This window comes from Xiphophorus maculatus, chromosome 12 (genome assembly GCF_002775205.1).
Source record: "Xiphophorus maculatus strain JP 163 A chromosome 12, X_maculatus-5.0-male, whole genome shotgun sequence".
Lineage (NCBI taxonomy): Eukaryota > Metazoa > Chordata > Actinopteri > Cyprinodontiformes > Poeciliidae > Xiphophorus > Xiphophorus maculatus.
Window position 1 is genome coordinate 26,096,806 of NC_036454.1, and position 16,566 is coordinate 26,113,371.

At 36.7% G+C, this 16,566-nt stretch overlaps 1 protein-coding gene across 3 annotated transcripts in view; it reads left to right on the top strand.

Moving 5' to 3' along the window:
* The window catches only part of adgrd1 (adhesion G protein-coupled receptor D1), a 39,332-nt gene extending 24,036 nt beyond the window's left edge, over window positions 1-15,296 (top strand). For all 3 annotated transcript variants that reach the window (XM_023344221.1, XM_023344222.1, XM_023344223.1), the window contains 12 exons: window positions 1,986-2,059; window positions 2,647-2,770; window positions 5,630-5,733; window positions 5,909-6,020; window positions 8,402-8,555; window positions 11,011-11,077; window positions 11,298-11,364; window positions 11,468-11,559; window positions 11,655-11,781; window positions 11,873-11,914; window positions 12,454-12,546; window positions 12,638-15,296. In XM_023344221.1, the coding sequence (XP_023199989.1) occupies window positions 1,986-2,059; window positions 2,647-2,770; window positions 5,630-5,733; window positions 5,909-6,020; window positions 8,402-8,555; window positions 11,011-11,077; window positions 11,298-11,364; window positions 11,468-11,559; window positions 11,655-11,781; window positions 11,873-11,914; window positions 12,454-12,546; window positions 12,638-12,733 (1,152 nt within the window). In that variant the 3' untranslated portion in view covers window positions 12,734-15,296. The remainder of the gene's footprint in view (window positions 1-1,985; window positions 2,060-2,646; window positions 2,771-5,629; window positions 5,734-5,908; window positions 6,021-8,401; window positions 8,556-11,010; window positions 11,078-11,297; window positions 11,365-11,467; window positions 11,560-11,654; window positions 11,782-11,872; window positions 11,915-12,453; window positions 12,547-12,637) is intronic.
* Window positions 15,297-16,566: the final 1,270 nt, after the last annotated feature.

Consider the following 16,566-nt stretch of genomic DNA (forward strand, 5'->3'; position numbering starts at 1 on the left):
GACGGGAGGTTTAGTAAAATGATTTTTTGATCACTTATTTACACTTGAACACTTATTTACATTTATTTACACTTGTTTACACCTTCAAACATTAAATTGAGATTATTTTTCATTTCAATTAAGTTACAAGACCTTTATTTCTACTTTTACAATAAATGAATCAAGTCAAAGTGCGTACAAATCCCAAATCACCTGTTACCACCCACAGCCTTTATTGGAGGTTTTTTTTTGTGGCTTTTTTGGAACGAAAGGCTGCGACAAATGTGACACTGCTTTGTGTTAGATAAAATTGAAATGAAATACCTTGAATTATGTGATTATAATAAGACAAAATGTGAAGAAGGGTTATTCATACATTTACCGGGCACAAGCACTTTCGAGATCACAGTGGCTCTCAGTTAAGTAAAAATGAGATTTTCCCCACGATTTTCACCCGCTGCTGTGGAAAATACACAGTGGGTCAGTAAAAAAAGCCCGGCCACTGAAGCTCAGTTTCACGGCCTGCCAAATACCACACCACAACACAGAAGCACAGGAGACACTCTGACAATGATTTATCATCCTCTGTCCCTCAGGTTGTTCTCCTTTATCAGCCTGCCACTCTGCTGTTGCTAGCTCTCGCTCTCTCTTTATTCTCCCTGTCCCGCTCCTCTTACGAGGCTCCGGTTGATTTCCTGGGCAGGTGTTTGTTGGCCTTCTCTTCTTAAAGAGCTGGAGCTCCATCTACAACCTCGACTGGTACACCCTGAAGCCGTAGGACTCGTGTGCGTTATCTTAAATAGAAGCAATTTGAGTCTAGATGCTCAAAAGTGACAATCAGGTCGTTGAACTCCGCTTAGATTTCGACTGGCAAGAGCAAGCCGGGTTTACCGTGTGCACTTGTTAGAGAGGAAGTGTGTGATGGTCCGTTTGTTGACCGACATCTCATATGGTGTGTTGTACGTATCGTGGCGTGACAATGATCCTTTGTGTAATCTTTTTTGTATAATCGAAAAAGATTTCTTTGCAAAGAAACATCAAAGGTTTTGTAAGAGTAAATGTGACACCATGATGAAATGCGTACTGTCTGCCAGCTGCATTTTGTCTCTCCTTAATGTTCTTTTTTTGTTGTTTTTTTGTTTTTTGTTTTTTTACATATTGCAAATTCCTTGAAATTAGCCAGCAACTGGTGATGATGGGAATGGAGTGACGGGGTCCATTAGGCTCCAGAGCTGCATTAATGAGCTGAATGTCTGTTGCGTTCGTCTCAAGTGTGATGACTAAAGAGTTGCATGCGCAAAACCGACAGAATAGGAGCAGCATTTTGATTGCAAAACGAGATCAAGGGATTGTGGTGTGCTTTTTCGGTGCTATGCAGCAGCCTCAGGGCCGGGTACCAGACAACCCGACTTGTCAGTCGCACTCTCAACGTTTTCCAGTAGGAAACGGTGCAGACACATAGTCCATCTCATGCAGATTTTTGGAGCGTACAGAATAGGGAGACGTGTGCAGTTTCGCTGTATGCACTTTTCCAGTCGGTGTGAGTGTTGTTTTCTTTCTCAGATTACAGATTGAGAAGGGTAGTGGTCTGAACCTGAAACCAGGGCCAAGCCCCAATTACTGCATTCTTGCGCTGCAGCCATTAGCTCACTGTCCCAGGAGATTCTAAATCTCATAACAAGGAATGACATGGAAAAAGTGATTTAAAATCAAATAAGATTCTTGAGGGACAGAGGGATTTTTTTTTATATACTGCTCAAGTGTTTGAATTTTTACATAGTACCTCTAGAATCACTCGAGCAGAGAAACTCTGTTTTTCATTTGGTTTTTGTATAAAAGGCAACATCCTGGATTTTTTTTTTGTAGTTTTTTAAAGTAATTATCTTTCACTCTCCCCTTTGCACACTTGATATTTTGACGTTGAAAATCTTTATTTTTCTTTTTTCTTTGTTTTTCTGATTTTGAAAATATTAAGAGGTTCACTCCATTTCACCATTCTTTTTCAGACTAAAGAACAGCAAGACCAAATGCTAAATCAGAGCAATAAAGTCTTCCTCTACTGCGCCTTTTTGGACTACAGGTGGGTCTATGTCTATTGTCCCGATGCTAAATCTCTCTTTTAGACGTAGCACAAACCCGTTGTCATCTCTCAAGTCCTTTTCTTTTTGCTTTATGTTATCTGGTTCAGCCTGCAGGGCTAAAATATTATATGGAGGAGACAGAAAAAAAACATAGGTTTGGAAAAGGTCTATTTCCTTTTTACTTATCCGAACCAAAAACATCCAGTGATAAATGTGTTGCTGTTCCTGTTTTATATTAAGCAACAGCCCTCCGCTGAGATATTGCCTTCTAAAACCTGGATCCAAAAAGCTGTTTGAAGGGCATAAATCATTGTAAAATGAAGTCTGATTGAGTTGGATTCAAAGACTTCCTCCTCTCGCTCCCCTTTGCCCTGAAGCTCACGAAAAATGTGAATTATTAAATTATCCCGACAGAGTCAGCAAATAGAAGTGCGCTTGCCTCCCACGCAGGATTAGATTGAGTGAACGCTGCCAGCAGTGCTCAGATAAACTCTGCCTTGTCTGCTTATTTGTCCTTCAGGTTTTAATCTTTCTGCTGAATGCATTTGCTATGTAAATAATCCCTACATTTTGTCTTTTGTCTTAGCACTAATGAGGGAGTGTGGTCCAATGAAGGCTGCGTTCGCTCAGATGGAAACTCGTCGTATTCTGTGTGCATGTGCAACCATCTTACCAATTTTGCCATCCTCATGCAAGTTGTGCACTTGGAGGTATACATTTTTTTTTATTGCCCTTTAAAGCTGTTTTTTTTAGCTATCCACATTTAAATACTAATAATCAAGTACTTTCTAGCCTGAAAGTGTTTTAATCAAAACATTTAAAACAGGTTTTGATCTTTAGAAGATTATCATGCTTTAGCGTCTCATTGTGTTTTTACCAAAACCAAAGCAAAAATGTCAAAACTAAATAAGAATAGCAAACCCTCTATATTGTAAAGAGTAATATATTAAAATTCTGGTCCAGACTTGCAATTCATCAGCCAACACATGTGAATCAGGTTGAATTCTGGACTTTAACTTTTTCACTACATCAGCTTTATTCATTTAACCTTCTACAATTCTGCAGTAGATGTGCTGTTGTTTGAATTTTATTGCCTTGTTTGTGACCATGTCAGATGGTTTCTAAAACCACAGCCATACTAAGGAGTTCTGATTTGACTCAATCACTACAGATTCCACTTGTCTTGTGGTTTCAAAACTAGCCCAAATCATTACCCTTTCAACACCTTGCTTGACATTTGATATTATTATTATGCTTATAGACGCTGATCTGATGGTTTTGGTTTTTGCCCAATCAGACATCTGTGCTTTGGTTATGTTTCCCCCTGCCCCCCCCCCCCCCCCCCCCCCCCCCCCCCCCCCTCACACACACACACGGCACCATTTATTCACAAAGGTAGTTCAGATGGAACTCTGCAGTCTCACAGTGCGCTCTTGTGTGGCAGCTATTACCATCAAGTCTTACAAATCAGTTCATTTTCCTGGAACTGCCATGCATTTTAATACGTTAGAACCTTTAGAACCTGAGATGTAATCCATGGGATGCAGTTTCTGTCAGAGCATTTGATCAGGAACACCTGCCCGCTGCTCAACCTCAGCATTCCTACAGAAACAGCAAGAATAACATTCATTTAAAAGATTGTTTTCACCTTGAGTCAAATGACTTTGTTAATAAAACGCTCATCTGAGCTTCAGCTCTTTGCAAAAGCACGGCGCATGTGTTTTATGGCCAACAAGACTGAATTGACACTGCTTACCTGCAGTCCGAGAAAAAGTTTTGAAATTGGTGCAGTCTTTTATTAAATTATTCACTCCATACAATATATCCATAAGCATACAGATAGCATGCATGTGTCTTTCTGCGCAAAAAAAACAAGCAGTTAAGAAGGGAAATGTTTGTTCTTAATCACCAGCTGTCCACTCTTATTCAACAATACACCACATCCTCTGGATTCCTGAAAAAATAAGTCTGTTTTCAAGAATATAATTGGACTGGCCTTTGTGGTTTACTCACTGGTTTGACATACAGTAATCAGACCCACAGGGAGGCCCCCACTACATTTTATTGTCCACAATAGGCCACAGCGACTTGCGAAACATAAAACTTTTCAGCATATTGTCATGTTATAACCGCGAACCACAGTGTATTTTATTGGGATTGTATGTAATTGATTAACACCATAAAGTGCATAATTGTAAAAAAGAAATTAAATAAAAAATTTAATTAAAAAAAAATACAGATCTGTAACATGTGAATTTGCATCTTTCTTCTGCCAAATTTGTGCGTGACTAACAGTTGTCCTGTCAATAGATTCCCACCACCAGAGCGGCGTATCTAAGCAACTCCTCCAGAGTTACTGCGGACCTCAGAACTAGTCTTTTGGCAGATTTTCAAGCAATGTTGTTGCAGTAGATTTCACAAAACAGAGGGGACTGAAGACAAAATGACAGGAACATGTTTCAAATTTGTAAAAACATATAAGTATTTTCTACACGTTTACTTCAAAATTATGCTTTACTTTGCGTCGGTCTATCACATGAAATAAACTTCAAGGGATGTGAGTAGTTTTGGAAGGAACTGAATATGATCACAATGCCATTCTTAACTTGTCCTTCATTTTTAACTGTGGTTCTTTTGTGCCTCACGAGAACAGCAGTAATCTCTTAATTACTGTGTCCTGTACAGCAGTGTTTCCCAACCCTGGTCCTCAAGGCACACTGTCCTGCATGTTTTAGGTATTTCCTTGCTTCAATCCAGCTGATTTCAATTGATGACTGATTAACAGGCGTTTGTTGAACTGCAATCAGTTGAATCAGGCACATTAAAGCAGGGAAACCTCTAAAACATGTAGGACAGTGTGCCTTGAGGACCAGGGTTGGGAAGCACTGCTGTACAGTATTAGACCCCTTAGAATCCAAAGTTTCTATAATATGCAAGCCGTCGTGCAATAAAAGTATGGTTAGCATCCACAATAAGCTTCTTTTTTTTCTTCTTCTTAAAGAGGAAAGTGGATTTCTTATTGCAGCGAAGTGAGCCAGTTTTCTATTTAGGCAGCAGAAGTCAATTTGATGCTATACTTTCCTAGAGTAGGTCTCTAATTAGTGGGTTGCTTCTTCCCTCAGCTGCAAGGGATCATCCCACGTTTCCTTTCGCCTGAAGCTTGAGAGTCCTCTGCTCTCATAATAACAAGGCACATGCGTAAACAGTTCATAGAGAATCAAAACCATACTCTCAAAATAGCCTGAGCACCAAAACAGGATTAGAGCACTTGGCCAAAACTCTCTCTGTTTATATAGATATATATATAATCACAATTTATACAGATCATAGAGATTAAACCCATCTTCATGCAGATATCATGAAGTAGTAATCTGTCAGATTAGAGTCAGTTTCACAAGCATTATTTCAAACATTTTTGGCTTCCTTTAAATGTAAGGCGTAGCAAACCGAATTGAAGCCCTCCCAATTACGTTTTTGTCTTTTGTGTGAGTGTAAGGGATGCACTAGTTAAGCTTAAGATAATATGCACATCTTGTCCAGTGCTGACATTGATCTGTCTCTTTATACAGCTCACTCCTGGCCACAAGATGGCACTATCAACCATTGGGTATATTGGGTGTTCAATATCCATCTTCTGCCTGGCCATCACTCTGGTTACATTTGCAGTTCTTTCGTGAGTATTATCAACAGTTATTGTGATGTAATTTCTTTAGGCATCAGGTTTTTATGTAATCAGCTACATACTTATTACTTATTAATAAATACATGTCCACATTTGCACAAATTTATTACATAATTATGAAAGTGTTACATTGACTTTTGTTTTTGCATCCGTGTCCACGTTGCAGGTCTGTTAGTACCATCCGTAATGAGCGCTACCACATCCACGCTAACCTGTCCTTTGCCATCCTGGTGGCAGAGATCTTACTGCTCATCAGCGCTCGCTTTGAGCCGGGCACGGTCAGTGCATTCTGCAGCAACTTTAACTATACAGATGATGCTCTTGATGCCGTATATAGATCTATGCAAATATCACTGTTCCTACCATTTTTCCACTTCAAAGTTCTATCTTTATATTTTCTAATTTATCAGTCAATTTTCAGTTAGCGTTAGGGTTAGCATGTTTTTTTTTTTTTTTATACTCTTTATTTAACATTTTTCATTACAATAAAACATACAACACACTCACACAGAACTAGGGGCACTGATACTTAGATAAGTAGAAAGACAGAAACAAAATAATACATTACAGGATGATACACCTTGTTATGCTTCCTTGCTCTTGTACGTCAGCCATTTAGACCAGCGTTTGTTGTAAGAATGTCCTTTCATACGTAAAAGATATGTCAGTTTTTCCATGGAGTGAATCTCCTCCACGACATCTCGCCAGTGGTTCAGCTGTGGTGGGAGTTTCTTTAGCCAAGACCGTGTAATTGCTTTTTTGCTTGCAATTGACAGAACTTTAAAAAGGTACTGATCTTCTTTTTGAAACACCTTTTCGGACATCAACCCCAGCAGAAAAATTCTAGGGTCCTTGGGGATGACATACCCCAAAATTATCCCAGTAGTCTGACAGATTTCATCCCAATAAGTTGCCAACTTTGGGCAGGACCAAAATACATGAGAGTGGTTGGCGTTCTGATGGCCACACTGTCTCCAACATTGCTGTTCTTCTCCTCTATGTCTACTAGTAATTTGAGGTGTAATAAAGTATCTGATTAAGCACTTCCATCCGAATTCCTTCCATCTTTTGGAGCTAGTAGATGTCTGTTGTGTCACACACATTGAAAGCCAATCATCCTCTGTAATTATTACTCCCAATTCTCTTTCCCATTTAGACTTAATGTTCAAGGTGTTATTTCCATTAAGTTTCTGCAACCCTTTATATAGTTTGGAAACAATTTTACAAGGGAGGTGAGTATAAGCTTTCGTAAAAATGTTCACAACAGCATTACCTTCTGGAGGAACACCTTTTTTTATTTTTGTATTGTAAAAATGTCTTACCTGGAAATATTTAAATAAATCTCTGTTCTCAAGATTATAATCCCTTTTCAGTTGCTCAAACGTTTTAAAGGTGTTACCTTCTACAAACTGGCACAAAGCCACAAGTCCTCTATCTTTCCAGCCTAAAAAAGAAGAATCTAATTCTCCTGGCCGAAAGTCAGAGTTACAGGAGGGCCACATCAGGAGTCCAGTGACATCCGCCAATCTGTATCTATCAACCACTTCCTTCCAGATTAACAATGTGCCTTCAACTATACCATTCCCATTTTTGTCTGTAACTATTTTACCTCCCAGACGTGTTTGGGGTTGGGCCCCACCCTGCCTTAGTTCTATCTGTTTCCATCCGGTCTCCATTTCTGGTGAGCACCAGCAGACCATGAATCTCATCTGAGATGCATAATAGTATTCCCTCAAATTTGGAAGGCCCAGACCCCCCTGGTCCCTGTTAATTTGGAGTATTTTAAATTTTATTCTTGGTCTGGTCCCGGACCAAATAAATCTGGAGATCAACCTGTCCCAAGTATGGAACTGTGCGCTAGATATTCTAATAGGCAATGACATGAAAAGATATAAAAATCTAGGAAGCAGATTCATCCTCACTATTTCCATTCTAGCTGTGAAGTCCAACAATAACCTTGACCAGGCTGACAAGTCTTTTTGTATGTTTTCAGTAAGGTTATCAAAGTTCAAACTAAGTAACTCATCCAAATCTTGAGAAATAAATACTCCCAGGTATTTTAGCTTTTTGGCATCCCACTTAAGTCCATAGTTCTTTCTTATGAATTTACTAGGGGAGTAGTTAATTGCCAGGACCTGTGTTTTTGTGATGTTTAGACTGTAGCCCGACAGTTGACCAAACTCCGTTAGAGCTGACATAACCTTAGGGAGCGTTATAGGGTTAGCATGTTTTGACATGATCATACAAATGTTTTTTGTTGTGTGTTTTTTTCTACAGTGTTTTGTTTTTGGTGTCATGTGTTTTTTTATGTTCTGGAAAATGAAACACAAAAGAATCATGGAAAACAAAAATATGTGTTTTCCATACTCGGCTATATTTTCCTGCCCTAGTATAGACTTAAAAAGTTCAAAAAAAGAAAAATCCACATTAAAAACCTTTGAAGACTGTTTAATGACTTTTAAATATGAGGGATGATGATCAAAACATTAACAAAATCGAAAAGTTTTGACGAATAGTGAAGTTTTACTGAGGTCCTGTTAAACTGTTGCAAACTATCTCGGTGTTACTTCGTAACACTTTTCCTTTTATAGTCGTTCATAAACAGGTAAATCAGAGGAGGATCTAATTATTAACATTCTGATTTTCTTCCATTTCGCAGCTGCCCTGTAAGGTCATGGCCGTCCTGCTTCACTTCTTCTTTCTGAGTGCGTTTGCCTGGATGCTGGTGGAGGGTCTGCATCTCTACAGCATGGTGGTGAAGGTGTTTGGCTCAGAAGGCAGCAAACACTTTTACTACTATGGCATTGGATGGGGTAGATCTTTTGTTTTTCTTTTCTTCCTGGTTTTAAGGATTTCTTTCCACATTGTTTGACTGACTTTAGTTCCTGTGTCATTATATTTAACAATCTTTTATTTGTATATAATGAAATAAATGACCATTATTCAGTCAATGATTAAACCTGCATTTAATAAAGATATTAGGTAAGACATTCGGCTCTTTAAATGAGCTGTAAATTTGCAAACAGAAAGAGACATTTGTGTTATAAAGCTACATTCTTTGATTGGTGATTATGTGTAAACCATAATTATTATTATTATTTTCATATTGGACCTCTTAGTATGACACAATCCTATTTTATGTTTTCCTACCGGCCAGAGCAGTTTGTCCTTTTGTGTGACTATCTGAAAATTATAATTATGAGACTTGTCTGGCAGCTAGAAGTAAAGCTGTAATGGAAACAAAACAAATATGCTCATTAAAAAAAAAAGAAAGACAGGAAACTAAATCTGCTGTTGGCTGCAATTAAAATAAACCTTTTCTACTTCGTGTCTTAATACCTCTCTTATGACTGGTTCTTTTTTTGCACAAAAAGAAGCCATTATTTTCTAGGAAAATTATAAAATTAAACCGTTGTAGAAACTAGACTCAGTGCTGACGGACACGCAGCAGCCCTACTGGGGTGAGGTTTTGTAGATTTAAGAGTACGTAAAGTGATTAAAGTCTTCCTGTGGACTCAAAGCGACGAAGAAAGACAAACAGCACAAAGCAAAATTAGGCATAAAAGCAGCAGGCTTTATGTCAGAGATGTGCAACCTGTAGCTGTTTGAATCTTCAACAACAACTCTTAATAACGTTGGCAAAGAATGATAAAAGTTTGGTTTTCAAATATAGATATAATGACGAATGCAGTTTTAGCAGTTCTTCAATGCATAGTGGCATTGAATTTCCACAACAAAAAGTATCATTAATGTTTACCACATCTATTTTTTGTTGTCATTACATTGAAAATGTGTACGTTTTGGTCACATAATGTTCCACAATTATCAACGTTCTGTAGAATAAAAAATGTGCCTATTTTCTTTATTACCTCAAAATTTCTTTAGAAGACATATGTAAAACAAATTCTAAGTTGTCTCTTATTAAAAGGTTGTGGAAAATTAGCAGAGTGGATGTAGGGCAAAAATGGCTCTTTGGATTAAAAATACTAGAGATGTAATATTGAGGTCTTGTTGTATAGTAAGTTAGTTATATTGTATGTTCTTGTGAAAGCCCCTTGATCTACTATTACTTTAAATCATGGTTATGTTAAGGTGTTGTGCAGCATGTTCTGCCTGCTTCTTTCTAATCGCTCATTTTCGCTGGCAGATATGTCACAAAGTTCTTCCCGAATAGAGACTTCATCTGGTTGTGCTTAATACATATCTCAAGATTGGGGTGTGTTATTAGAAAATAGTATTTTCAAAATAATAGAATTAAGTTACAGTCAAAGATTGTTATCAGAAAGGTTATTATGTTATGAAGTTGTTGAAGTATGGACGGGTTTATGATCTGCTTCAAAATACAACAGGGAAAGAAGCAGAGGAAAACTTGTATTCTTTTCCAAAATATCATAAATCTAAATTCTGCTAAAAATACAATTCACAATCTTTTGCACAAAGACAAATTAGTGGGTTTTATGTGAGTTTTATTTGTAAATCCAATGCATTTCCACTAATTTGCATCCCATGTAAAACGGCCTTAAAATGCAATCTTTTTTTATTGCTGCATGATCACACTCTTTTTATTATTATCTTGAGTACATTTATTCAGTGGAGAAAAAAAAGTTAAATGTTTAATACAGCATTTAGTCTTCTTTTCTAACATTTAAGACAGCTGCAGCATACAGTGAAAGGAGAAGCAAGTATATGCAAATGTATATACTTGTTGTTTTATTGTATTTATTTTCTTTATATCAAAGTCTCATTTAAATTGCTTATAATACCACACTTATTTTCTGATAAATTATTGCTTATGGTTATATTTGTATTTGGTAATATTTAACACTTTGGATGGAGCAGCATGTCAACAAATTAGCTAAACTGTCTTAAAAATGGAAAAGTATAACAAAAAATGCTTTATTTGAAACATTTATTTTAAGGATTGATAGGGATAGGAATAAAGCATCACATTTGCACCGTTTTAAAGTTTGCTAGATATTTGCGCAATTCATTTTTTTTTTGTTTTTCTTAGTAAGTGCTTTATTTTAAACTAACTATTATTGTAAATAGACTGCCATGGTGTTACATTATATGTTGCAATTTTTACAATACTTAATTTCACAGTTTGATACATGTATATGTTTATGCATATGAATATGCGTTAGATAGAAAATGATCTGTGTAAATTTGGCCACCTAAACCTATTAATCCCCCCCATCGTGATTCAGCTCACGTCAGTCATGCCTAATGCTACATTAGTGAATGTTTTGTTATTTTCTTTTGTCCCAGGTTCTCCACTGCTGATCTGTGTTGTGTCTGCGACATCGGCCCTCAAAAGCTATGGAGAGACTGTCAAGTAAGTACGGCCTCCGCATGTGGAACTGTGAGGACTTTAATTTGTTCCATGGCCGCCGTTGCGCAACAATGACATCACCTGTGAGAGAAAGTGGAAACAACAGCTTTTAATGTTATGTACAACTGTATAGATTAGCAGCATAATGCCTAAATTTGCATTAAAACATTGTAAGCTTTCTACTGGTTATGGAAAGCTTTGTAACTTTCCCTTGTTGTTTCAGCTGCTGGCTGTCGCTGGAGATGGGAGCCATTTGGGCATTTGTGGCACCTGCTCTTTTCGTCATTGTGGTGAGAAACTTCTTAAAAATATGTGTTTTTTTAGCACAGTTTTGCCTCATTTCCTGTGTATTCTGCATTATTATTTTTATTGACTCAAATCTTTGATGCCCAGGTTAACATAGGCATCCTGATATCCGTGACGAGAATCATATCAAGAATCAGTGGGGAGAATTATAAGGTTCACGGAGATGCTAACGCGGTCAAGTGAGTTTGTTTGCACGATCAGAATCTTTCACTTACACAACATATTTATTCTACTTAAAAGCCGTAATCACGTTTATCTTTCGGTTTGCTTGAAGGCTGACAGCCAAAGCAGTGGCAGTGCTCCTGCCCATACTCGGCATTTCCTGGATCTTTGGAGTTCTTGCCTTCAACACACACACGACTCCGTTTCTATATGTTTTTGCTGTATTTAACTCATTACAAGTACGTTTTCCACTTTTCAACTTTGTTTTCATATTAAAGGCACCAAATTATTTGAATTTCATAATTTATTAATTGTTTGCTTTCTTTTTAGGGGTTCTTTGTTTTCTTGTTCCACTGTCTTCTCAACTCTGAGGTATGGGGTAAAACACGTGGCATATGTATTATATTAAAGCAATTCATAACATTTTAACTCCTTCATACTTTGTCTTGTAATAATCACGTGGATTTTCTGTGATAGATAAACACAAAGTAGTCTGTAATTGTAAAAAGATAGGGGAAACTACGCACATTTCAATATTATTTATATATGAAAATGTTAAAAAAGAATGGCATGCATTTGTTAAAAAAGCTCTCAGGAATTTTGTTGACACAACTAGTTATTAGGTTTAAGGGCAATTTCATTCTACTTTTTTGACACAGGTGCACATTTGTCCATTAATTAGTAAAATAATACAATTTGTTAGATGATCTGAAACATTCAGCAGTGACAGAAAAAGCAAAAGCATAAGAAATTTGAAGGAGGAGGGAAAGGTTTTGACATATCTTTATCACAGAAGATTTTATTGGCAAGAAGCAGCAATGTCTCTCTTTTACAACATTACTCAGTTTGATTTTTTTTTTCTTCTAATACTTTTGATTCTTGGACTTCATGGTTTCTGATTCTTTCTGCAGGTCAGAGCTGCATTCAAGCACAAAACCAAGGTTTGGTCTCTCACCAGCAGCTCTATAAGAAACGCCAATGTGAAACCGTTCAACTCTGACATTGTGAGTGTCAACATTGATGCATATGCGCCAACAAAACTGGACTGTTTTGCTCCTAAAAGCCTAATGTTCCCTTTTCTTGTCTCACAAACAGATGAATGGAAACAAGGAGGGTGTAACTCCCACTAAGATGAACACATGGGACAAAAGCACCAACTCGGCCAACCGTTTTGACCTCTCCGCTGTGTGACAGGAGAACAATGTGTGGCTCACTTGGGTGGAAAGGCAAACACTGGCCAGAGAGCTCTTCCACTCTGTCATTACATGCAGTCAATTTGAAGTTGTATAATATGTTCACGCTTGAGGACAAACAGACTTGTTGGACTGTGCTTGATATTCTCCCACAGAGAATGTTCTGTGTTGCTCTCAAAGTAAAAGAAAAAAAAAATCTGATTTTTCAGGAGAGGTCCGCAGGATTAATGAGAGTAACTGAAATGCTCCAATAAACAGCACGGCACATGCAGGAAACACACCAGTAGCTAGTGGAGAGTTCGGCAGATGAACTGAATTCTTTTCTGAAGCAAGACCAAAATGAGCTACTAGGCTGATGTTTGTGACATTGTTGTCTTAGTTTATGCTAAATTAATAGATTTTAGAAAAAACATATTTTCCATCTGCTGCAATATTCCCTAACCAATGTTTCATCTTGCAATGAATGTTTAAATTCACAATAATGGCCTAAACTCTACACTCCTTTCTTACGTACAGATATTGTTTTTATTACATTATGTGAAGTTACAACTAAGTGATTGGTAAAGCCTAAACGAACTGTGAAGAGGTTTCCCAGACTCTGCATAAATGGGACAATCAAGCCCCCCTTCATTCAATGGTTAACTCTTATTATCTCTGCTAAGCAGCATAGAAACAAGACAGTCAGTTCAGGTAAAACAAGTTTCCGGCTACATTTGAAGAATAACATTTCATAACAGTTTTTTTAAAGTACAGAAGACAAAATATACGAATTAGAATCAGCCTTTTTCTGTCAGTGTACTGAAATGAAATCTGCTTCAGTATAGCCCATCCAAAGAACAAAAGAAAAGACAAACGAACAACGTAAGGCATGTGTAGACAGGTACCTAAGGCTGTTGCCCCCATGGGAGGCTCTGCCCTTCCCTTAGTAGGTACATGATGTACAGAGCTTTACAAACCCTTTGTGTCTTTAGATGTGGAGCAAATCTATCAATCTTGTCTGTTTTAAAAGTGTTAGAACTGATCTCACCAACTGTAGAAGAAATGAGAAACAAACGAAAAGATTAATCTTTCAGAGGACCTAAGAATCTGAAAAAGTTCAGAAATGAGTATAAACCCTGAAGAAAAGTCTAAAAGAAAAACTCCTTCTCTCTTTTACATGTATTGTTGGTGACTTCTGGTGCCAGTATGACTTTTTGCTGCTCTCTTATGCACATCCTCCAGACAAAAATGAATACCCGACACCGGAGCACACACCGCTGCCAATGTCCAACTTTACATCCGCACAGGCCAAAAAAACTGTGAAATGGTTTCCTGCTACATTTGAAGAATAACATTTAATTTAAAAAAAAATAATTAAGTACAGAAGACATAAAGAAATAGAAATGAAATTCTGGGATGCTGTCTAAATCTCACCAAAAAAGACTGATATTGAATCAAAACAATCAAACACTTAGGCAACCAGACTGTTGCCATTTTTCTTAATCATATAAATCAAATTAACAGTGGAAGAAAACTTTTAAAAGTTTTTTCAATTTCACAAAAAATGACCATTTTGATGGGATGAAACTCTATCGCGTGTATTATTGGAATAACAAGAAAACGAGACATTTACTTTGAGCAAGATGGAACCTAAAAGAACCATATTTATGCAAATGATGAGCTACATAATCAGGTGACTAGTTATCTAGATCAAGTCTTTCTTTTTCTTAATTGGTTGAATATAATAAAAGTAGATTTCTTTCAATGGTCAGACATAGGATTAGTATTGATCTTTTCATCAAAATGATTGTGGTTTGTACAGTAAACGGTGTTATGATGACACATGCTGTTATTTGCAGGCAGGAATTAAGCACACTTTATTGTGTTTAGAAACTAACTTTCAGAATGTTCTCAGAATTGTTTGCATAATCATGAACGAAAGGACCAAGAACACATAGTGTTAGTTTTAAATATAGTGTTATTTTATACTTTTAAAACAACGCAACACCAGCTGTTAATCTATTGTACATCACAAAGAAAAAAGTGCTGACTTTATCTACGTAATTATGTGGTTGACACAGTACTAATATAGGTTCGGGGACAGCACAAAATAACATTACAGAAGATTCTATGGCAGAGAACCTAAAAGTCTGTATTTATTTATGCTGTGACTCTGAGTATTGTGTAGCCTTGGAACTTTGTTATAGCTGCAAAATTACTTTTGTTCACAGTGTTTATTTTTTTATTTGTATTTTTTTCTTGAAAAATACTTGCTGGAATATTATTATTATTATTATTATTATTATTATTATTGCAAATGCTTTTTAAGGAACAGTGAATACTTTTAATGTGTCCTACAAAATTCTGTGAAATTTTTGGGTTTTTTATGTATTTCTGCTACATTTTGCTAGATTTTCATGGTACAAAAAGTATGAATCGTGTTTTACTACATAGGGTTGAGATTGATTAGGGTTGGTGTTTTTGTTCCTAGATACTTACTTTGTTAAAAATGTCCTTATTGTACACTGTGTCAAAATAAAATCTCCTATTTACTGTAAGTGGATCAGCACTCACTTTTTTAATATCAGAATAAAATTAAATATTTTAGCATTTGTGTGATTTTGGGTAGTTTTTTTCCTGTAGTATTTTCCTGTAATGTTACTTAATTTGTATATTCAGTTCTATCTTATTTAAAAATATACATTTATTTCAAGAATTTGTCATTTTCCTTTTATTTAGAATTTTTACAATGATTTTCAAAAGTTTAATATTATCCCTTGCATTTTGCAAAGTTGTAAGTAAACATTTCTTTCTTTTAGGATTATAATTATTTCCAAACACAGTAGTTCATAGTTTTGTAGTGAAAGAAAAAGGGGCAAATGGATTTGACACATTCTTACTTTAAGGTGAAGACATCTATTAAACAATAACCCAAGTTTCACAATTTTACAAAGCACCTTTCATCACTGACAGGCTGTGCAAAAGCAGAAAAGCAGCTGAGGAAGAGCTGCACAGATGCACAAATATAGAAAAAGACTGCTGGAGAACCATTAGTCATTCAGTCCATAAATCTTCTTTAGGGAGGAGCGACAAGAAGAAAGTTATTGCTAAAAGAAAATCAAGATAGTTGTTCTGAGTTTCCCGCAAGCCTTATAGTGGACACAGAAAACGCAGACGAGGCGTTCTGATTAGATGAGACCAAGAATAACATGTTATGGAGCCTGCAATGTGCTTCATGCTGAGCACACCATTCCGTGGTTAAGCATGGTGGTGGCAGGATCATGCTGTGTCAAAGTGATGGGAAGATAGATGGAGCTAAACTCAGGGAAATCCTGAAAAAACAGACTATTAGAGACTGCAAAACACATAGGACACAAACATAGCTATATATACAATCAAAGCAATAATAAAATGGTTTAGACACAATCTTGTATTAGAATGGCCCAGTCAAAGGCCACACCTAACCTTTAGTTAAAAATTTGTGACTTAAAAAATGACTCTCACAGGCCCTATCCCATCAATTTGGCTCAGATAACGATATTTTTGAAAGGACAATTGAGCAATAGTATCACTATGTAGACATATAATGCTGCTATACATTGTCCCACAGACTTGCAGCTGTAACTGTGATCAAAGGTGATCCTACAAAATACTGACTCAGGTAAACTGAACATAAAGGCATGACGCACTTTTCAGATTTTCATTTGTTAGAAATTCATGTTTTTAAAAGCATGAATCCTCTTCCTCCCAGTTCACATCTTTGTACTACTTTTATCATATAAAATCCAAAATCTCAAAACGTTGGTGGGGCACTATGCGTATAAAAGCGAACCCGGGGTGACTCAACAACAA